General features: G+C 41.8%; 1 protein-coding gene across 1 annotated transcript in view; it reads right to left on the reverse strand.

Moving 5' to 3' along the window:
- Window positions 1-1,113: 1,113 nt before the first annotated feature.
- AMMECR1 (AMMECR nuclear protein 1) overlaps window positions 1,114-24,497 on the reverse strand; it is a 130,129-nt gene continuing 106,745 nt past the window's right edge. The window contains exons 5-7 of the mRNA XM_060756203.2: window positions 14,679-14,769; window positions 9,978-10,074; window positions 1,114-8,410 (exon numbers count right to left, since the gene is read on the reverse strand). Of these exons, the coding sequence (XP_060612186.2) occupies window positions 8,296-8,410; window positions 9,978-10,074; window positions 14,679-14,769 (303 nt within the window). The 3' untranslated portion in view covers window positions 1,114-8,295. The remainder of the gene's footprint in view (window positions 8,411-9,977; window positions 10,075-14,678; window positions 14,770-24,497) is intronic.

A 24,497-nucleotide genomic window follows, 5' to 3' on the forward strand; every position in this document is an offset into this window, starting at 1 on the left:
GCTCTGCGGAAAACAACGTAGATCTGGGACTCTTTACGAGATAAATCAAGATAGAAATAATCTTCAGACAAGGTTTTGGTTGACTGAAAATGATAGACATGCTATAGAAACATAGAAGTACACAAGAAACCAAATCCAATAGTAGCTACTTACATGTTGCAGTTATGCAGATGCACTTCCACATCTTGCCTATGTCGATGATTTCATACAAGTGTCTGATAGATAGGAGAAGGTCCCATAAGACTTTTCACTCAAAACTTTGACTGGCTCCCTATTAGGCCAGTGGTTCTCAACCTGTGGGTCCCCAGGTGTTTTGGCCAATTTACTAGCTGTGAGTTGAAAGCCAAAACATCTGGGGACCCACAGGAAAACCACTGCATTAGGCAGTTGTGATCTCATAAGCTAGACTTAAAGCTTTGTAGTTGTTTTTTTGGAACATGGGACTTTACAAAAAAGGGATGCATTTGCAGTTACTATTACTGCAAATGCACCCCCAAATCCACCTTAAAAGCCAGGCAGCCCAATGGAGTGAAAGTGCAAGATGCTGAAAACTTGGTCCCGCCTCCTGGCTTTTAAGGTGGATTGTAGGAAGTGGGAGCTAGGTACGGGACCTTGACCACAGTACAGTAGAGTCTTGCTCATCCAACGTTCTGTATTATCCAACGCAGTCTGCCTCCCGCCTGGATCCACAGCTATTTCAATACATTGTGATGTTTTGGTGCTAAAGTCGTAAACACAGTAAATACTACATAACATTACCATGTATTGAACTGCTTTTTCTGTCATTTGTTGTGATGTTTTGGTGCTTAATTTGTAAAACTGTAATGTGATATTTAAAATTGTAATTTGACGTTTAATAGGCTTTTCCTTATCCAAAGTTTTTGCTTATCCAACGTTCTGCTGGCCCATTTATGTTGGATAAGCAAGACTCTACTGTATTTCAAATTCCACATAACCAGTTGATGTTCATGTTAACTCACCCTGATAAGCTAAAGTTGCATTTCCTCGTAATTGCAAGCAAAGAATAGGTAAGAGAGGACTCACTTTTTCTCCTTCTGATCGAACTCCTTCCAAGGCCAAGCGCTTAAGGAAAAGCATAAGTACAAGCAGCTGTGATTTTAAAAAATTCTCCTTATTTTATTGGGTAAATGATTTTAAAAGGTAATAACAATAGTGTTAAAACTACTACAATATCTTTCCACAGCCATATCTCACAGACCCACAAATTACCTTCTAGATAGATATATATTTTTTTGCTTTTCCCCTCATTTTTTTAACCCCTTTATTATAAGCCATACTTATAAAAATGCCCATTTTTAATCAAGTTTATTTTTGTTTTCTTCTTCTTTTTCACACTAATAGCAAATAAACATGGAAGGAAGGAGGATCTAGTTTAAATTTGTGGTATTCTGTGATAATAATATTGTAATCAAGAGTCAAGTTACTAAAGGAAGGAAAAGAAAAATAAGGGGCCCCAAAACTACACCAGGCAGTTTTTCTCGCCCGTTTTTTTTTTCTGCGTGTGTTTCACCTTTTTTGCATTGAAGATAACTAGTTTATGCTGGTGAACAATTCTCGTAGAACATATTAAAAAAACACTAAAATAACTTAGAAACTAGATCCAAATCTTTTGAAAAGAATCAAACTTCGATATACAAAAACAGTCACAAGTTGGTTACAAAAGTTTTTTTTTTCTCAGTGCATTTTCCAGCACGGCGACTGGATCCAGAGCAAAAGGAATTATTTTTTTTTCATTTTTCATTTTATTTTCTTCTGAAACAGTAATAAAAAAACAAGGAAAAAAACCCACATATCTTTGTATATAAAGAATCAATTAATTGCTGGTCTTAATAAAATGTAACGAGTTCGAAACCCTTTAAAATCTGAGAGGCACACGTCGGGTTTCTATATCATTTTATTTCAACATAAAAGTCACCAGGTTTTTTCTTTAATTATTATTATTATTATTATTTCAAGGGAGGAGTTTGCATCGGCTGTTCCTCCTCCTCCCCCGCCCCGCTCCCCCCCCCCAAAAAAACCAAAATTCAATTAACATCACTAGCAAAAAATCAGTTAGAAACTGTACAAAAATAAAAAAAGTTAAACCCATTTTTTTATATCCTGCAGAGACTTTGGAAGGACCAGAAGGCAGGCTTTATTTTTGTTTTGTTTTGTTTTTTCGGAGCAGCATTTAGGCTTGGTTTAGAGGATTCTTTGGTACGATCCAACACACAAGAGATGTCATCTACTCCCAAGACAAGATTGAGAAAGAAAAAAAAACCCTACACGGTCGAAGACAAAAAGAAATCAAGGAAACGCAACGTAGTATTTGTGAGGGTTGAGGCAGCTGCTTCGGGGCGACCGCTTGGCGCCGTCCTTGTTGGGAAAACGGGCACAACGAAGGCAAAATGGCGCTATGCAAAAACCCCGTCTACTTGGCAACTGCGTCGTGTGCGTGTGGTTTCGTGGGGTAGGAAGAGGGTCCCAAACCACCTCAAGCTGAGCTCCAGAGGCTTGCTGCACAGGTTACGGGTGCAGAAACCGAGTGATTAAAGCTAGCCTTTTGGAATGAAATAAGGCAAAGGAAAAAAAAACACAGTTCCATGCTCAGCAACCGCAAGATGAGGATTAAGATTTTGAACCGATTCCCTCTTCTACCCTTTTCCCTGTGCTTCGCCGCTGCCAAAAAACTCAGATCATCACACTATTACTAATTCATCACACTAGAAAATGAATCCACTTTAAATCCAGTTTCTGCCTCCTGCAAAATTCTGGGGTTTGTTTTTTAAAGGCTCCTCCCCAAACTACAAAGCCCAGAATTCTGGAGGAGGCAGCAATCGGATTTAAAGTGGATTCATTCTCTAGTGCAGTGGTTCTCAACCTGGGGTCCCCAGATGTTTTTGGCCTACAACTCCCAGAAATCCCAGCCAGTTTATCAGCTGTTAGGATTTCTGGGAGTTGAAGGCTAAAAACATCTGGGGACCCCAGGTTGAGAACCACTGCTCTAGTGTGATGACTTCCTTAGAGCACAGGTCTGGTCTAAAATCACCCGGAAAGAAGACAAAGCTTGAAGTCAGTCTCCTAGTTGCAAATTTAATATTTGAGGTCATCACATGATGCTGTGAAAGCGCTGCTATTCCGCTTTGTGTGTCTGATTCTTGTGGAAACTAGGGATTTGTAGTTTACAGAGGGACTTTTAAAAATCCCATGACAGTAATACGTTTCCTAGTTCTGCTTTGTACAAATTTAACATTGGAGGAGGCTATTACACACTGCTGTTATTCCGCTTTTTACACCAGCTTCTTGTGGAAACTAGGGATTTGTAGTTTATGAATGAGACTTTTTAGAATCCTAAAACAGCAATACATTTCCTAGTTTTACTTTGTACAAATTTAACATTGGACGAGGTTATCACACACTGCTGTTATTCTGCTCTTTACTCCAGCTTCTTGTTGAAAGTAGAAATTTGTAGTTTATGGAGGGGACTTTTTCGAATCCTAAAACAGTAATACATTTCCTAGTTTTGCTTTGTACAAATTTAACACTGGAGGAGGTTGGGTTGTGGTAGGTTTTTTCAGGCTACATGGCCATGTTCTGGAGGCATTCTCTTCTGACGTTCCTCACCACCTCTGAGGATGCTTACCATAGATGCAGGTGAAACGTCAGGAGAGAATGCCTCTAGAACATGGCCATAGAGCCCGAAAAAAACCTACAACAACCCAGTGATTCCAGCCATGAAAGCCTTCGACAATACAATAGAGGAGGTTATCACACACTGTTGTTATTCTGCTTTAACTGCCTCTTGTGGAATCCTGGAATTTGCAGTTTAGGGAGGCTCAGAATCTTTCTGGGTGAAGATTTTTAAAAAGCCATCCTTAAACTACAAATCCCAGGATGCCACAGGAGGCGGCCATAACAGCAGTTAAAGCGGAATCACCGTAGCGTGTGATAATCTCCTTCAGTGTTATGTCTACTTCTTTTAGAAACCAGGAATTTGTAGTTTACAGAAGGACTTATAAAAATCCTAAGACAGTAATACATTTTTAGCTTTGTTCTGTACAAATTTAACACTAGACAAGGTTATCACACACTGCTGTTATTTCACTTTAACTGCCGCTATGGCTGCTTCCTGTGGAATCCTGGGATTTGCAGTTTAGGGAGGCTCAGAATCTTTCTAGGTGAGGATTTTAAAATTACAAATCCCAGAATGCCACAGGAGACAGCCATAGCAGCAGTTAAAGTAGAATCATCGCAGCCTGTGATAATCTCCCACAGTGTTAAATTTGCGCAAAACCAAACCAGGAGACATATTTCAAGCTTTGTCCTCCCTTCTGGGCAATTTGAAAGAGAACAGACTGAGCGTTCTTGTTCTTGCGTGGCACACAGTGCTTTTGCACACACAAAATTTGCATTTACATGCCAAGAACGTCATGTCCCGGAGTGCCATCGGCCTTTTCGTCACCGTAAAGGAAGGAGGCGGCAGCACTAAATGAAAAGACTCACAGAGAAACTCAAGTTTGATCTAGGTGTACAAACAGAACGTCGCTGAAGTTTCTGCCCAAATCTGATGTCTTAACAATGTTCTCTTCGCAAAACCGGTTTCAGAAGGGTCTGAAGGTTTGGTTTTTTTTAAAGCACACCTTTCCAGTTTGCATTGACCCCTCTGAACTTTCGTTTGGGAAATTCCCCAAGCAATTCAGCGAGAGATAGACAGAAACGAATTGTGCATTAAGTTGTGTTACACACACATATATAAAAGGAAACAAAAATATTGTCATTTTAAAAAGGTTCCTCTCCCAAGCCACGGTGGGAAGTATTGCTGACCTTGTCCTTCAAACCCTGCAGGATATTATTTTTTTTTATTTAAATCAGTATATCATCATTATTACACTTGTAAGAAATTCTGTATAACATCTGCATATATTGAGGATTTTTTTCTAAAAAAAAATCTGATATGATTTTTAAGAGTCCGCATGACCAGTCACGTGACCTGCTCAAGGTTGATTAGCACCTTTAAATACACATATATTTATATATATAATAGATCTTTCTTTAAAAAAATGTCTAATGAGGAGCTCACCCACAAGCATGAGCCATTCATGAGATAATGGAGAACGATGGGACCAGGTGGCCATGGCTGATTTCTCAAATGTTTTGCAGCAGACAATGGTTGTTTTTTTTCCAGCTTGTGCTCAAGTTTCCCTTTCGAGGGCAAAAAAACAAAAAAAGTTGCAATCAGATAGCCACTGGATGATACAGCTTTCGTTTCAAAGTGAAACCGCTTCTCAAAATGCCAAATTGGACAGAAAAAAAGAGAGAGAACCATACTGAATAACTTCGACAAGAAGTCATGGCCACAGTTCTTTTATCCGCCCGTCTTTGTTTGGCTACTTTGCGTTTCTCAGGCCTTCCATTCACTTCAAAAATTAAGGCATTGAAACAGAAAAAAAGTTAATATTTGGACATTGAAACACTGTGGATGAAGGAATGACAGTGGCCCCTGTGAGAACCAGCTCCACTTGCTTCCCCAGTTACTCAAGAGTTATCTCTCAAAGGTTATGCTTTCTACTAGTTGCAACCAAAGCCGCTCAAATGAGAGAGGTCTTGTATGTGTCCTACCCTCTTGGAAATGCACTTTGCTATAATAGAAGTTCGCGAGAGATTTGCAAGTGCACCGAACAAGGCAATGGCTCCAACGGAGGCCTTTCAGCAACACTAGCATCTTCCTATCCCATCCTCATTACTTGGAGGGGCAAGCTATAGCTCCCTTGGCCTCTTCCATGCTGGGAAAGACACTAGCCAGCATCACGGTGCTGACCTCCTGGTCGCAGTACTGTCTGGACACTTGATATCCAAATGCACGACCCCTTAGCTCTGTTTCTACCAACTAATTGTTGGGCTAAGCCAGGCCTGTGAAACACGTGACCCTCTAGATGTTTGGGATTCCAACTCCCAGAAGTTCTCAAGCTTTGGAGGTTCTTCAGACAATATGGAAAGGGAAGGATGTCTTGGGATGGGTTCAAAGACACCATTCAAAACTTTCCTCATCATAGTTATTGACTCACTGGCAGATCAACCACATGTTGAAATGAAGCTAGAACTCTTATTTTAATTCAGTCAATGACCTTGTAGATCAGTGGTTCTCAACCTGTGGGTTCCCAGTTGTTTTGGCCTTCAACCCCCAGAAATTCCAGCCAGTTTACCAGCTGTTAGGATTTCTGGGAGTTGAAGGTCAAAACATCTGGGGACCCACAGGTTGAACACCACTGCTCTAGATGTTTGGGATTTCAACTCCCAGAAGTTCTACCCCAGTGGTTCTCAACCTGTGGTTCTCAAGCTTTGGAGGTCCTTCAGACAATATGGAAAGGGAAGGATGTCTTAGGATGGGTTCAAGGACACCATTCAAATCTTTCCTCATCATAGTTATTGGCCCACCAGTCAGGCCAAGCAGATCAACCCCATATTGAAATGAAGCTAGCACTCTTATTTAAGTCAGTCTATGATCCTGTAGATCAGTGGTTCTCAACCTGTGGGTCCCCAGTTGTTTTGGCCTTCAACTCCCAGAAATCCCAGCCAGTTTACCTGCTTTTAGGATTTCTGGGAGTTGAAGCCCAAAACATCTGAGGACCCACAGGTTGAGCATCATTGCTCTAGCCAACTTGTCCAATGGTCAAGAATCCTGGGATGTCCAAAACACCTGAAGGGTCACAAGTTGTGCAGGCCTGCGCTGAACTGTAACATAACAAAGGCTAGCTGCCTCAAATTTTAAGGAACAGGGAGCAGAAAGCTGGATTTTGCTCCCACTTCTCAGTTCGACATAGTCTTTTGTCATGGTTCTACTTCACTGCTTTCGGTAAAACCTGCATCCTGGTTGAAGGCACTAATACCTAGATCCATTGACTTCTTAACACACTTGTTGTGCCATGCCAAACCGTTTCGGAAACGGAAGCAACCCTTATCTCAGAAGCCGCAGAACAGCATCAGCGCTGGGCGTGAAACCGCGATGGTGCGCCCACCGGTCACTCGCCTCTGCCTAAGAGAAGAACTGCACAAGGCATTGACCAGGAAAGGGAGGAACCATCTTCCTTCAAGTGCCACGGATGGGCGGGAAGGTGGACCGCTCCCTCTCCAAGACTCAGCCACTTGGGATGAGATTTTAGTTCCAGTGATTCAAGTTATAAACATTTTGCGAAGTCAATGGAACCAGGACCCCATCCCTGGCACGCCATGACATTTGTCCTATGACTTACAGCAGTGGTTCTCAACCTGGGGTCCCCAGGTGTTTTGGCCTTCAACTCCCAGAAATCCCAACAGCTGGTAAACTGGCTGGGATTTCTGGGAGTTGTAGGCCAAAAACATCTGGGGACCCAAGATTCAGAACCACTGACTTACAGGATCATCAAAGGCTTTCATGGCTGGAATCAATAGGTTGTTCTGAGTTTTTTAGGCTGTATGGCCATGTTCCAGAAGCATTCTCTCCTGACGTTTCGCCTGCCCCTATGGCAGGACCTCACAACCTATGAGGATGCCTGCTATAGATGTAGGCAAAACATCAGGAGAGAATGCTTCTGGAACACAGCCATACAGCCCGAAAAACTCACAACAACCCATTTACGGGATCACTTGTGCCAAAAAAATCATAGCCTTTTTTTCTTTTTCCTAATCAGGTAATTTACGTCATTATCATTATCATCATTATCATCACTACCACCACCACCATCATCATTGTCCCTCCTGGGCTGACCAGGGTGGGAGTCCGAGCTTCATGTATACCTACATGAACGAAGGAAAAATCTTAACTCGTGGGGAATCTTAAGGAACCGCACGACACCTTCTACTCTTCCAAACCGATATGTCTTATGATTCCATGAGCAGCTGACTTTGCTTTCCCCTTTCTCTCTAGTCCAAACTCTTAAGCGTTAAATTCTTTCCCTCTATCCACAGGAAAAAAAATCCTTGATTGATATAATGTCAATGTTCGTGAAGTAGAAATTTAAAATTTTATATATATATAAAAAAGTCCCGAGTTTGTATATGCTGTCAAAAAAACCCCAAAAAGCCCACAGTGACTTAATACTAATTTTTCTTTAAAGAAAGGATGAAGGGTGAATGATGCAGCGTTTCTACCCGTTGCCATGGTGAACTTAACCTGCTGCGGAGAAGCGTCATCATGGCAACGGAAACTATCATCATAAAATGGTACAGTAATAGAGATAGCTAGACCAGGAGGGGGTCGGGTCTCCTGGGAAGAGGTCGGCGGAGAGGTCCAGGGATGACTGGTCATGCGGCTCAATGTCAGGAATAATGGTTGTACGGCGGGAGGCTGTGCCCGATGCCGTTCTGGAAGTGGTGGTGCTGGCGGTGGGCAAGGTACTCCGTGTAGCTCAGGGTCATCTTCTCGCTACGATACCTGGATGGGAGAGGGCAAAAGAAAGGAGGAGGGGGGGGGCTTTAAAAAAGGAATATCTAAAACCACATTTATTCATTTACAGCATTTATAATCTACTCTTCCCACCCTGAAGGGGACTCAGGGCAGATCACAGAACACATACATGGCAAACATTCAATGCCGCTAAAAAGACAGGATAGACAACACAACAGATAGAGGTGTAAACATCGTTGGCATTTTTCCCAACTTCAGTGTCCTGGAGGTTATGCTTGATTCTGGCCACAGGGAGTGCTATCACTCCATCCTCTATGACAGTGTTTCTCAACCTGGGGTCGAAACCCCTGGGGGGGTCGCAAGGGAGTTTCAGAGGGGTCACCAAAGACCATCAGAAAACACATATTTCATAGAATCATAGAATCAAAGAGTTGGAAGAGACCTCATGGGCCATCCAGTCCAACCCCCTGCCAAGAAGCAGGAATATTGCATTCAAATCACCTCTGACAGATGGCCATCCAGCCTCTGCTTAAAAGCTTCCAAAGAAGGAGCCTCCACCACACTCCGGGGCAGAGAGTTCCACTGCTGAACGGCTCTCACAGTCAGGAAGTTCTTCCTAATGTTCAGATGGAATCTCCTCTCTTGTAGTTTGAAGCCATTGTTCCGCGTCCTAGTCTCCAAGGAAGCAGAAAACAAGCTTGCTCCCTCCTCCCTGTGGCTTCCTCTCACATATTTATACATGACTATCATATCTCCTCTCAGCCTTCTCTTCTTCAGGCTAAACATGCCCAGTTCCCTAAGCCGCTCCTCATAGGGCTTGTTCTCCAGACCCTTGATCATTTTAGTCGCCCTCCTCTGGACACATTCCAGCTTGTCAATATCTCTCTTGATATTGTGATGATCTTAGGAATCCCTTTGGCATATTAATTTGGGTTCACATTGCTCTCTGGATGTAGGTGAACTACTTCTCCCCTAAATCACTGTCAATTCATCCCAAATCCCTCCAGTATTTTCTGTTGGTCGTGGGGGTTTCTGTGTGGGAAATTTGGCCCAATTCTATCATTGGTTGGCTTCAGAATCCTCTTTGATTGTAGGTGAACTATAAATCTCAGCAACTACAACTCCCAAATGTCAAGGTCTATTTTCCCCAAACGCCACCAGTGTTCACATTTGGGCATATTGAGTTTTTGTGCCAAGTTTGGTCCAGACACATTCCAATGGAAGGTAGAGGCCATGCTACACCACAATTCCACACAAGGATAGATTTACATTACCCTACGTGCTTTCCTAGAAACTCTGGCAGATGATGGCTTGTGGACCTGGACCAGTGCAAAGGCCACCCCTTTTGAGAAGCATTACACAATAATAGCCTGTTATTCCTCAACGTAAAAGCTAAAACCGCCTCAGAATGGGTTCAGACCATCCGTTTTGTTCAAAATGCCTGACATTTAGAGACCCATCACCTGCTGCAAACACTTTTCTCAAAATCAACTTTAAAAATTATTAGAGGACTTGCTTTAGAAAACAGTTTATGATGACTAGTTTCAAGTAAGCAGATCCCAGTTCAACAGCATATATCAAAGTAACCTCATACCTGGTCAGTTTTATTGTTTTCCTGAAATCGTTTGTAATCGGAACTTTGTAGCCTCCTTTCCTCAATAAGGAATCTATGGTCTGAATGTGGTCCCATCCTGTTGAGATTCATCACAAAACATATATTAGGAAACAGGTATCAGAAACTGCATTACAAGCCATTATTGCTGTGTGTCATGGGCTATTCCCCAACCAAGGGGGAAAGGCACACACCTTTTCTCTTATAGCATGAGTTGGAAATGTGGTCTTCCAGGTGCTGTTGGGGGAGAACTTCCATCAGCCCCAGCCGGCAAAGCCTGTACTGGGAAATGCTGGGAGCTGGAGTCCAATCTCATCTGAAAGGCCACTGGTCTCATAAGATTTCACAAGAAGAAGCTAGATTCCTGTGAATCTGCTTTTTCATTCTTAAAAAAGAGATACCAATCACTGGGTTGCTGTGAGTTTTCCAGGCTGTATGACAATGTTTCAGAAGCATTCTCTCCTGACATTTTGCCCACATCTATTTTTATTTTATTTTACAGTATTTATATTCCGCCCTTCTCGCCCCACAGTGGACGCAGGGCGGCTTACAATCTACACATATATGGCAAGCATTCAATGCCAAAGACACACAACACATATAGACAGGCAGTCAGAGGCTATTTAACTTTTCTGGCTGCCAAGGGAGCTGTCGCTTTCATCGTCCATCTGCGACACTGATGAAGTACTTCCGCATTCCCTGCATGCTTTGCTGGAGTCTTTTTTATGGCCTCGTAAATTAGTTAAATTAGCCTCTCCACACATAGGTGGTACCTAATTTCCTACTTGACAGATGCAACTGTCTTTCGGGTTGCAAAGGTCGACAACAAGCTACATAATTGGTCAGAAGCTCACTCCTACCCAGGCTGGCTTTGAACTCATGACCTTTTGGTCAGAAGTGATCTTAATGCAGCTGACACTCAGGCAGCTGCGCCACAGTCCCAGTGCAATATATAATGTAATATATAATATACAATTATTATATTGTATTACTATTATATTACTATCAATATTATATATATATACAATATTATTAGCACTCAGAGGTTGAGGGGTCTGTTGGAAACTAGGCAAGTGAGGTTTATATATCTGTGGAATAATGTCCAGGGTGGGAGAAAGTACTCTTGTCTGCTTGAGGCAAGTGTGAACTTTGCAACTGGACAGCTTGATTAGCATTTAATGGCCTTGCAGCTTCAAAGTGGAACACCCTGCCTAAGGATATAAGAGCGGCCCCCTCCCTTCTTTCTGCAGAAAGGTTAAAATCTGGCTTTTTGAGCAAGCTTTCGCTAATGCAGCATAATCCGGTAAATATGAAACCATTGAACGACTTGACGATGCAATTGGATAATGACTTTGGTAAGGAGACGCTTATGATAAATTTTTTTTGGCTTTGTACAGTTATACTATATACTAAATGTTTTAATAGTATTTATTACTGTTTTAATTGCTTTTAATTGTTGTGCCATTGAATTATTGCCAAATATGAATCGCCTTGAGTTGCCTCCGGGCTGAGAAAGGCGGTATACAAATATGGTAAACAAACAAACAAATAAATAAAGTCTGGTTGGTTGCTGCCTGGGCAATCCTTTGTTGGGAGGTGTTAGCAACTGCAACATTCACAACCTCTTGTCTGGAATTCCTCTGTTTTTTATTTATAGTGTTGCTCATTATTCACTGTCCTGATTTTAGAGTTTTTTAAATACTGGTAGCCAGATTTTGTTCATTTCCATGGTTTCCTCCTTTCTGTTGAAACTGTCCACATGCTTGTGGATTTCAATGGCTTCTCTGTGTAGTCCAGTGCTTCTCAACCTGTGGGGTCCCCAGATGTTTTGGCCTTCAACTCCCACAAATCCTAACAGCTGGTAAACTGGTGGGGATTTCTGGGAGTTGTAGGCCAAAACACCTGGGGATCCACTGGTTGAGATCCACTGGTGTAATCTGACATGATGCTTGTTAGATTGGTCCAACATTTCTGTGTTCTCAAATAATATGCTGTGCCCTCCAAACAAACAATTCTTCCGAGCAGCAATCAGCCAGACTTTGAAGCTGCAAGGCCATTCAATGCTAATCAAGGTAGCCAATTGCAACATCCACACCTGCCTCAAGCAGGCAAGAGTCCTTTTTCCCACCCTGGACATTCCAAAGATATATAAGCCTCACTTGCCTAGTTTCTAACAGACCCCTCAACCTTTGATGGTGTCTGCTGAAACATCAGGAGAAATGAATCCTAGATGTGGCTGAAACATCAGTAGAGAATGCTTCTGGAACGTAGCCATACAGTCCGGAAAACTCACAGCAATCCAGTGATTCTGGTCATGAAAACCTTCGACAACAGACAGATACCAATCACATACACATTAAACCTTAATTTCTTTGAATACATAGGCATATAATTCATTCTCGTGGTGTAATGTCACATGTCTTATTGGCAAATTGTCACCAAAATAGGGAAAAAAACTGGACAAAAACAAAAAAAGAGGTGTAAGGATTGCTTACACTTGCATATGCCACCAATAGGATTGTTTGAAAAAGGAAGTTGTTTTCCAAAGAACCCATGTCATATCACTCCAAAAATGATGAACAGCAAAAATGAAACATACATTTTGTCATAGCAAGGCATAAAGAATAGCTGTTATTGAACAAAGAAAAATGCAATCCAGGCAAATACAACTGCTGCTTAATCACCGCCCAGTTCAATTGTGCTTGTAGATGACAGCCCTGCACTCACCATCACCTTTGTTTCAGTTGAGTATTGTTTTTCACATGGGATTAATGTGCAAATCCACCAAACCCAACCTTTGTAAGAAGCCTCCACTGTTCCTTGTACAATGTTGAGGTATAAGAGCACAAGTTTAAATCATTATCCAAAAGCTTCTTAATATAGAGAATGTGTTTCAACTGCTCTATTCTCAAAATGACTTGAGGGTTATATCAGAAATATTAAAAATTAACTAGGCATTTTTAATTACAAAAATATAAGTCAAGCACTGAAAGGGTTAAATAGATGCAATGACTCAGCAAAAGCTGTAGTTCCCTCAGTCTGAGAGAGGCCTCAATGAGAAAAAGGCCTCAGTGTTAATTTGCCTCAGTCTGTGAGAGACCTCAGTGGGAGAAAGACCTCAGTGTGAGGTAGGCCTCAGTGTGAGTAGGTCTGGTGTGTGAGAAGCTTTGGTGAGAGAAGCCCCAGGTTGAAGCCTATTGTGTGTGAAGACTGTTGTGTGTAAAAAGCTCCTGTGTAACTTCAGTGTGAGAAGAGGCTCTGTGAGAGCAAAGCTGTTTATCTGAATGAGAAAGAAGCCCAGTGTGGAAGCAAAGAAGGAAGTATAGAGAACTTTGTTTGTGTTATGGAAACTTTGTTCTTGTAAATAGTGCAACCAAATTATTTTGGAAGAGATAACATTGGTCTGTGTGTTTTTGTTCTTTTTATCACTTTGGGCTACTGGTATTGGGTCACACTGCTGATGCTATTAAGTTACTCTGCTATGAATTTATGAGGAGGGTCTTTTGTTAATAAGCCCACTCGCCCAACATGTTATTCCTGGGGTTATGCATAAATATTGCAATCTCTTATACGGAAATACACCGAAGTGTAGCTAATGTAAGAGTCAGCACAGAAAATGGAAACCAGTTTTGCTGGATGAGAAAACCGCTGGTAAGTCTGAAAGCAAGGTCTTTTGGTCTTACAAATCAATGACAGACAGCTTCCACAAAGGATGAAATGGCAAGTGAGTGCCTTTTTATATAACAGCCTGGCACAGGAGAGGCTGCCTTTGGCTGCAATGGTGAACGGGGACCCTGATCTGTGTACGATTTCTGTAGGGACAGAAACACTGAATCTCCTTACTAGCAGCTCAAAACAGAACTGAGTCTCACCCTGTGTTTCCAATATATTGGGTGGTCAACTGCAGAGATGCAAAAGGGAAGAACGCTATCACATCTTTGCCCAAACACAACGATAGCTAGTAGCGATTTTCAGTCCAAGCTGCACCTCACTTCAGTCTTATCTCGATGGCGGCATCTGAAAATATTTTGCTGGTGACCTTAAGGCCATTCCACCCACAGAGCAGCAGAAACTAAGTTTGCAATCCATTGTTTGGTCCCGATCCTCCAACCTTTATCATATACATTTCCAGAAAATGCCTCCAATTCACACATTCTGTTTTTAGAAGGATACCTAAAAACATTATGTCCAAAACCTGGGTGCATGAGTCCATTTCCTGGTCTCTATCCCATCAGAAATAGTAGCAAGTCAAAGTATACACAGAGTTAAGTTTTCACAGTGAGTGCCAGGCAACAAGAAATGTACAGCAATAAATATATTTTCATGCTTAATTATCTCACTGTTAGTTAATACATTTGCCGTACTGCATATATTAAGCCACGTATGGCAAAAATGCAGCTTTTGATCACGTTATTCTACCAGCTTCAATTGCCGTTTGAGACATTAACCAACTCAAGTTAGCTTATTGCAGCACATTGTTTGATGGCTGCCATTGACAGAAGCATTCCCAATAAAGGGACTTATCTATGGACACATAAGTGGCATTTAAAGAAGAGTCATCCCTTACAATTAAAAGTATCGCTCCATCATCTGACATCTGTGCAAGGTCAAATATTGCATTTTAAGTTCCTAGGTATGTTTAAATTCTTCACCAGATCATATGAGATAAAGTGCAACAATGACCTTGCTCCTTTGCAACCTCCGGTAAGTAGGTGGCGGTGCGTTTTGATCCTTTTTCATTGATGAATTCTATTCTAATGCCATGTACACCCACCTGAAAGAAATGGGCAGGTGTATTAGTACATTTTTGGTTAAAAAAAATAAAAACAAAGAGATGGTTAGAAATATAAACCTCAAGGAGTCAGATCTGCATCATCATTGTTTGAACAGTCTTCCTAATTTTTTGACCTGGAGTTTACTCTCGTTTTGGAAAAGAAAAATAAAAAGGTCACTTTGACGTAGCTTCATTGAAGGGGACAGCCAAGGGGAATTAACATATGCCACACTTAGGATACAATGGAAGGGCAATTAATCAACCAGACAATTAAGACTGAATGTCTTTTGAGATGATTGGCTCCACTTGGACTCTCCAATGTGACTGAGGGCTACTGTACTCTGATACACCACTCTACTAACTTCAATGTTTGTGTGAAGCAATTGTCTACACAAAAAAACCAATTCTCCTGAAGTAAATGGGCTAGCTAGTGTCCCAAAGGGTTTTTACTGGTATAATAGCTGGGCATCTCTCATTCAGGACATCAAAACCTTTAACTCTATCTTAATGCGATGGGGTTCTGTTTGGAGCTTCTGGTCGCCTAAGCCTCGGAGGTCCTTTAGACAGTGTGGAAAGGGAAGGATGTCTTGGGATGGGCTCAGGAGCATCATCCAAACCTTTCCTCATCAGAGGTATTGACCCACTGGTTATATTAAGCAGATCAACCCCATGTTGAAATGAAGCTGGTAATCTTATTTTAAGTCAGTCTTTGAACCTGTAGATCAGTGGTTCTCAACCTGTAGGTCCCCAGTTGTTTTGGCCTTCAACTCCCAGAAATCCCAGCCAGTTTACCAGCTTTTAGGATTTCTGAGGACCCACAGGTTGCGTCTCACCAACTGCTCTAGTCAACTTGTCCAATGGTCAAAAATTCTGGGAGTTGAAGGGTCACAAGTTGTGCAGTCTGCGCTAAACCGTAGCATAACAATAGCTAGCTGCTTCAGGTTTCAAAGAATGGAGAGCAGAAAGCTGGATTTTGCTCCCACTTCACAGTTCGACATAGTCTAACAGCTGGTAAACTGGCTGGGATTTCTGGGAGTTGTAGGCCAAAACACCTGGGGACCCACAGGTTGAGGACCACTGATCTACAGGATCATAGACTGACTTAAAATCTGCTTTGTATGACCAATGGATCAATAGCTCTGATGAGGAAAGGTTTGAATGGTGTTCTTGAACCCATCCGAAGACATCCTTCCTTTTCCACACTGTCTGAAGGACCTCTGAGGCTTAGGCAACCAGAAGCCTCAAACAGATCCCCATCCAATTTAGAAAGAATCAAAGATTTTGATGTTCTGAATGAGAGATGCCACCATCTGGCTAGCCCATTTACTCCAGGAGAACTGGACCTTTTGTGTGATTCCTGCTTTTCCTTGTCATTTGTCATGAAGCTGAATGAAAGATCATGATGGCCCTTCTCCATTAAAAATTAACGTGAACATATCTATTGCTCAACATGAAGGCTGTTGACAAGGCCTTTGATTTAGAATCAAAATATTTGTTGTTAAACTGGAAATTCAAGTGTGTGATCTCAGGGATGTCCTACAGCCATCTCATGATTCATCCCAGATTTTAAGTCATCTACAGGTGCTAGTACAGCGGTTCCCAACCTGCGGTACATGGACCATCAGTGGTCCACAAGAACTACTGTTACTACACCATTGCAATGAGAGTGACTGGTCTCGCAAAATTCTCTTATATGGCTGAGGCTCATTAAATATGTTTTCTGTGGGCAAGCAGATGGTGACTACTGGATGGCATATAGTCTGTATCAGAAACTAGAGCTGATATGGTCTATCCAATGCAGTTTTCTGAATCAGCACTCCAAATAACCAAGTTGAATCTAAAGTTGACCAAAAATGGATTTGTAACCTTTTTTTGGAAAGTGGTCCCTGGTCAAGTGGTCCCTGGTCAAAAAAAGGTTGGGAACAACTGTGCTACTAGGACACCAGGACCTACTGATAAAGTGGGGCACGCTCAACTTTTTCCATCAAACCAGGACAACCACAGTTAATCAAGGAAACATTTGGAACTCAGCTTGGCATTTGGATCTGGAATGAAGGACAGTATCTGCCTTGTGGCTGCTGGAAGCATGGCATGGAAATGGAGGAGACCAATGAGGAGGAGAAATATTCAGGGAAGGCTATGCAAGGGAATGGCTTCCAAACCCGAAGAAGAGTTCAATAAGAAGTGAATTTACTACCTTTAAATGAGGCCTCCACTGTTCTCCAAGTATATCTTTGCAGCCAAAGAAAACCAACCATCAAACCAACCACTCAAAGATTTAATTATGCATTGGAAACATGAGGTTATCTAAACATGGCATGCTATGTTTGTCCACCTTTGTCCAAGTAAACCATGCTTACTTGGGAAAATTAGGTCCAGGACTTGTCAACGGAAACTAAAGAGACATTTTGAAGAAGTGGAAGATGCAGATCTTCACAAACTCTGCCTTGTTACAATCCCATACCCATTTTTTTCAGGGGGTCTCCCAATGGCCTGTGTCCTACTCTCGTTTGTGCTTTGATTTTTCTGAGAAATGAAAACCATTTGGCATTACTAAGACTCAACTGCCGAGTACAAAACATGCAGGATAATCACAGGATGTCTTAAACCTACACCTGTTGATAAACTCTACAAGCTAGCTGGCATTGCCCCCCTGATGTGTGATGGGAAGTTGCTGCTAAATGTGAGAAATATAAGATTGAACACTGTGAAAGCCATCCACTACATGGCTACCAGTCTCCATCCAGTAGACTCAAATCAAGGAAAAGCTTTATGAGAACCATCACTCCATCTTTTTTCCTTCCCACTCCCTTTTTCTTATGAGTTCATCTGATACCAGCTTTTACTTGAATCAGATAAAGCTGTGCTCCTTCACCGTCTAAAAAAAAAAATCTCCAATGTCTTTGCCCTCAATGTTCCTGAGACTCAATAAAGGACCAAGAGAGGTGACAGTTTAACTCAATACACATTAAAGTGAAAGAAATATTCCAATAACTGTTTGCCCACTGCTGTCAGCTGCTATTTGCTTTAGCCATCTGTGGATTAAAAGGTCTGACTCCGCTGGTAAATACCAGCTTTGTACAGCAATTCTCTAAGCGCCTCAGCAAAAGTGTGGCTTTTCAATACATGAGACCATTTGCAAAACCCCAGAGTTCCTCATCATACTATGTCGCTTGTGTTTATGATTATTAAGAGGGCACACCATTTGGGGAAGGACAGGACTGAAGAATGAACACAATCCTTTCCTGCATTTTTACAGAATTGGGTACCATCAACCTCCCCAATATATTGGTTTGGTAACTCCAAAGCAAAAGAACATCCTCCCAACAGGAGTTGAGAGTTTCTTCTAAAACGGCTCAGCAGTCAAACAAAAATATAGGTTTAAGGATCATTATATACCCAAAACACAATACTAAAGCCTTAGTGAGTCTACAATTCTCCAATCTGCAAATGGTACAGTATGTTAAGGCAGTTATTCTTTTATTGCACTTGCTAGGTAGTGATCGATTTCTGTAGGACTTTATCTAGTGATGGCTAGAGTGGTCACTTATGCATCCTATATTTATCTGGCAATGGATTCAAAGGAATGAAAAAAGTCCCGCTTCAGGCTTGGCCTCATGTAAGCCACCCTGAGTCTCTTTGGGAAGATGGAGGCAGGGTATAAAAATAAAGTTGTTGTTGTTGTGTGCTCTACTTTGGCTGAGATTCTGCATCATCAGATATAACCATGACAACAGATCTCTGTCGATGTCTTATAAAATGGCAAAACCAAGGTTATGTCAGAAATATTAAAAATTAACCAGGTATTTTTAATTACAAAAAATGAGAGTCAAGCGCTGAAAGGGTTAAATAGATGCAATGACTCAGCAAGAGCTGCAATTCTTTATAAGGTGTGCCTATAGCATAGTAGGCATCTATGTTAGCTTGCTTCAGTGGGAGAAAGTCTGTGAGAAGGCCTCACAGCATGAGGTAGGTCTTAGTCTGTGAGAGAAGCCTCTGTGTGAGGTAGACTTCACATTGTGAGGTAGGCCTTAGTCTGTGAGAGAAGTCTTTGTGTGAAGTAGACTTCATATTGTGGGATAGATCTTAGTCTATGAGAAGGCCGAGCGTACCCACATGTGGTGGGAATGCGGAAAAATCCAAAAGTTCCATGAAATAATCAGGGAGGAAATGGAGGAGCTATTAGGGATAAATATAGAATGGAACAAGACTCAATTTTTCACCCAGAAATTGGAAAGTAAAGGGGAATATAAAGAAAGTGAGGAAATAATAAAACACTGATAGAGGCAATAAAAGCCTCAGTGGCCCTGGGCTGGAAGGACCACAAGAAATGGGATATAAAAACTTGGTAAAAATATCTAGCTGATTACCTTCTCCAAAATTATATTAGTGAAAGGAAAAGTTACTATACCACGGGTCAAAGCAGAAGGACATGGGAAGCAAAATGGAAGGGTCTCATTTACAGAATAAAGGGGAAAGATAAATATACGGTGTTAAATAAGACTATTCTCATGATTGAACAACTGTAATAAGCACAGCAAAAGTACTTAATTGTTCCTGGGCGGGGTGGTGGTGGTGGGGGTGGTTGTGGTGGTGGTGGTATTGGGGAAAATACTGGTATTTTGAATGTTAATTTCAAATGAATAATTTTTTTTTTAAAAAAAAGAGAAGGCCGAGTGTGAGAAGGCCTGGTGTGAGAAACTACTGTGAGATAAGCCCCAGGTTGAAGGCCTCATGTGTAAAGCCTCATGTGTAAAAAGCTACTATGTGTAGCTCCAAGGTAAGTTCCGTGTGAGAGGAGGCTCTGTGAGAGTGAAGCTGTTTATCTGCATGAGGAAGAAGCCCAGCGTGGAAGCAAAGAAGGAAGTATAAAGAACTTTATTTGTGTTATGGAAACTTTGTTCTTGTAAATAGTGCAACCATATTATTTTTGCTATAAAGAAAAGATAACATTGATCTGGGTGTTTTTATTCTTTTTATCACTTTGGGCTACTGGTGTTGGGTCACGCTGCTGCTGCTAAGTTACTCTGCTGTACATTTATGAGGGTCTTTTGTTAATAAGCCCACTCCCCAACAGGTTATATTCTTAAGCTGTGGATGGTTGAACCCGTGAATATTGAACCACTGGATTTGGAGGGCCGACTGTACTAATGAACAGGAAGCCAGTCTTTATTTAACTATTAATATATAATAGTTGCTCAGATAAGTATGAAGCCATATTGTGACTATTTGGACCCCTCACCTGCCTATTCGGCGAACATAATGCTCCTTGCAGCATGCTGCATTGTATCATATGCAGAGAGACTATCGCAAAATGACAGGGTAGATAACATAAAAGATCTTTTCAGTTATTCTATTCTGCTATTAATTACAGTTATTTAAAATGGTCTTGAAGTCTTTGCCTCATTTTGATTTCAGCAAAACACAGAGGAAAGTGCTGTTTGTTGGTAGGAGGTTATGTTCTCATGGAGCAGCCCATTCATACCCTGCAATATGTATAGGTATTAATAACTGAAAGCTGTAATGAAACCAAGTATAATAAATCTCTATTTTTGGAAAACAGAAGCAGCCAGCAGAGTTCTAAAAGGGAGGGATGGGGATCTTGTTCCCGCTATAGACACAGTCACATAACTTCAGTCTCCATCTGAATTTCTGACATCTAGAGAGGAAACCAGTCCTTATAGCAAGAAGACTCCGGCTATCCGAATTACATTACACTATGTCACAACATTTGAAAAAAAAATCTGTTCCTGGTTTGAAAATGTTATTTCCTGTTTAATTGTGGGATGCTTACTTAGAAAGTAACTATTATATACCAAAAACTTTGTTGGTTGAGACAGACATTCATTGAAAAACTATAATCATTTTTTTTTGCAGTTTAATAAACTTTTTCCATATTTTTTACGATAGAACCAATTAGGAAATGACATTTATAAGCCAGGAACAAAAATAAACCCACCAGCTTCATGCAGTTGAGGGAGACATATCTCTCACTAAGACAGTAAGCCAGTGGAGAGGCATGAATGAATGAATGAAATGCTTTTAATGCATTCAAAATGCAGGGCATCAGAGAGATAGTTCAGCTAGAATACTTTTAAATATATTTTGATGTAAGTATTTTTGGAGGGTGCAAGGAGTACAGCATCATAATACACAGTATCTTTGAAATGTATAACTGGGTCAATTTTATTGTTATTAATTTATATTTTTCTGTATTTTGCTCTATTTATATGCTGTTCCACTATTGAGTGCTTTCTATGAGCTGCCCCGAGTCCTTTCGGAGAGATAGTGATGGGGTACAAATAAAACTTATTATTATTCTTAGACACACGACAAGATTAGTACACAGCAAACAAGACCACTATGCTGGCTTGTGTGTTTAATCACACATTAAACACTTCCCAAGTGTCTAGGACTGTGTGATATATTGGCGAATAATGCGTGGAGATCAGAACAGAGTGGCCTTTTATAGCTGACAGATGGTAATTTTGTCAGCACCAATTATTTTTAAATGCAGGCCAAGGTCTTTAGGCACTGCACCCAGTGTGCCGATCACCACTGGGACCACCTTTACTGGCTTGTGCCAGAATCTTTGCAGTTCTATCTTTTTAATCCTCGTATTATTTCCAGTTGTTTCTTGTCAATTCTGCTGTCGCCTAGGATTGCAACAATGATGATCCACACTTTATTTTTTTCCATGACCGTGAGATCAGGAGTATTGTGCTCCAAAACTCTGTCAGTCTGAGTTCGGAATATTATTATGCCACATAATAATAATAATAATAATAATAATAATAATAATAATAATTGCAAAAGGCCACCTTACTTGGATCTGCATGCATCATTCAAAAATACATCACACAGTCCTAGATGCTTGGGAAGTGTTCGACTTGTGATTTTGTAATACGAAATCCAGCATATATTACATACTAGCTTGGGGACCCGGCGTTGCCCGGGTTATTAGAGAAAGTGGGTAATGGCGGTTCTGTATGCCAAGTTTGGTCTTTATTGGTCTTTGGATAACGGCTGAATTATTTTCAGGAAGTGAGTGAAGGTACTTGAAGTCCCATCATCCATGGGCCATCCTCCTACAAACAGCAGCAGGATATAGAGTGGGTCATGGGGGCTCTGTGTGCCAAGTTTGGTCTTTATCAGTCATTAGATGAGGGTGGCAGTGGTGTCAGTAAGTGAGTGAAGGTAGTGCAAGTCCCATCATCCAAAGTCCATCCCCTTTCAAACTGCAGCAGGATGTAGAGTGGATCATGGGGGCTCTGTGTGCCAAGTGTGGTCTTGATTGGTCATTAGAAGAGGGTTGCAGGAATCTTTGGAAGGGAGTGGAGGTACTTGTAGTCCCATCATCCATGGTCTGTCCTCCTCCAAACTGCACCAGGATGTAGAGTGGGTCATTGGAGCTCCATGTGCCAAGTGTAGTCTTGATTAGTCATTGGCGAGGGTCTCAGTGGTCTCAAGAAGTGAGCAAAGGTACTGCAAGTCCCATAATCCATCTCCAAAGTTTTCCAAACAACACCAGGACGTAATGTGGGTCATGAGAGGTCTATATGGCAAGTTTGGTCTTGATCCGTCATTGGATGAGGTTTGCAGAGGTCTCAGAATGTGAGTGAAGGTACTGGAAGTTCCATCATCCATGGCCCACCCTTCTCCAAAACTGCAGCAGGATGTAGAGTGGGTCATGGGGGCTCTGTGTGCTAACTTTGGTCTTGATTGGTCATTAGATGAGTTTTGCAGCAGTCTTGGGTAGTGGAGGTACTTGAAGACCCATCATCCATGGTCTGTCGTCCTCCAAACTGCTCCAGGATGTAGAGTGGGTCATTGAAGCTCCATGTGCCAAGTTTAGTCTTGATAAGTCATTGGCGAGGGTCTCAGTGGTCTCAGGAAGTGAGTGAAGTGACTGCAAGTCCCATCATCCATTGTTAAATTCTTCCAAACCACACCAGGATGTAGATTGGGTCATGCTGGGTCTCTGTGTGAATTGTGGTCCTGATCCATCATCGTTGGCAGTTGTAATGGTCTTAGGAAGGGAGTGCAGGTATTGCAAGTCCCATTGTCCATGGTGCATCCTCCTTCAAACTGCACCTGGATGTAGAGTGCGTCATGGAGACTCAGTGTGCCAAGTTTGGTATTTATTGGTAATTGGATGAGGGTTGCAGTGGTCTGAAGAATTGAGCAATGGTACTGCAAGTCCCATAATCCACGGTCCATCCCCGGCCAAACCACACCAGGACGTAAAGTGGGTCATGAGAGGTCTATGTGCGAAGTTTGGTCCTGTTCAGTCATTGGATAAGGTTAACAGCAGTCTCAGAATGTGAGTGGTGGTACTGCAAGTCCCATCATCCATGGTTCATCCTCCTCCAAACTGCAGTAGGATGTAGAGTGGGTGATGGGGGCTCTGTGTGCCTATTTCGGTCTGTATTGGGAGTGTTCTGACCCAGCCCCCGGCGTTTCCTTTCCTCTCTTTCTCATCTTGGAATCTTGCATTTGAGGCTGGCCAATCAGAGACCATATGCAAATTTCTTTCTGTCATGCCCCGTTTCTGCCATGAACCCTCTTCTCCACCAGGGGCTCCTATTGAAGCTGGCCAATCAGAGACCATATGCAAATAGCACCACAGCGGCAGCCAATCAGAATGCTGGCACATACACCTTCCGCCCTCCGCACCTCTGTCCTTCCCATACAAACACTCTTCTTTATTATATATACAGATTTGCTGTGACATACTGTGTTTTTGTGTCAGTAAAATAATAATAATAATAATAATAATAATAATAATTATTATTATTATTATTATTATTTGAAACACAACAAGATGAATCCACAGCAAACAAGATCACTTTGCTGGTTGTTGTATTGGATCACATGTCGGACACTTTGGTGAATAATGTGTGCAGATCCCAGTAGGGTAGCCTTTTGCAGCTGGCAGATGGTAATCTTGTCAGCGCCGATTGTGTTTAAGTGCAGGCCAAGGTCTTTAGGCACTGCACCCAGTGTGCCGATCACCACTGGGACCACATTATTATTATTATTGTTATTGTTATTATTATTGTTGTTATTATTATTATCATCATCGTCATCATCATCATCTGCCATATGAAGCAGCACAGTTCAGATACAGGCTGAGCCTTTCTCTGAAATACCTCGGACCAGAGAAGCTTTGGATTTTCATATAGGAAGAAATTAAGGTAAGCTGGAGATAGGACCCAAGCGTAAACACAAAATCCATTCATGTTTTATATACATCTTATACATATACCCTTAAGGTCAGTTTATACTAGTGGTTCCCAATCAGTGGCCCCCAAGAACTAAAATATGGCCTGCGGCCCCACCGTAACTACACTGTTGCAACGAGAGCGACTGGTCTTGCGAAACCCTCTTATAGTGCCGAGGCAATGGGGATGTTGGGAGGGGAGAGGTTGACTACCAACGAAAGGTGTGTGACAACAAGCCTCCTGACTGCTGCTTCTCCTCTTCTTCCTCCCTCCCTCTAAGCAGACCAGTTCCATGTGGCGCCTTGAAGTGGGGGCGCCTTGGTATATTCGTTTTTAGGCCTGTTCCCAGGGTTATCTGGGGTACTGATTCAGAAAACTGCATTGGATAGACCATTAAATGTGATTTCCTGTGGGCGAGCAGATGGTTACTACTGGATGGCATATGTTCTGTATCAGAAACTAGAGCTGATGTGGTCTATCCAATGCAAGTTTCTGAATCAGCAC

Source organism: Anolis sagrei, chromosome 10, assembly GCF_037176765.1.
Source record: "Anolis sagrei isolate rAnoSag1 chromosome 10, rAnoSag1.mat, whole genome shotgun sequence".
NCBI lineage: Eukaryota > Metazoa > Chordata > Lepidosauria > Squamata > Dactyloidae > Anolis > Anolis sagrei.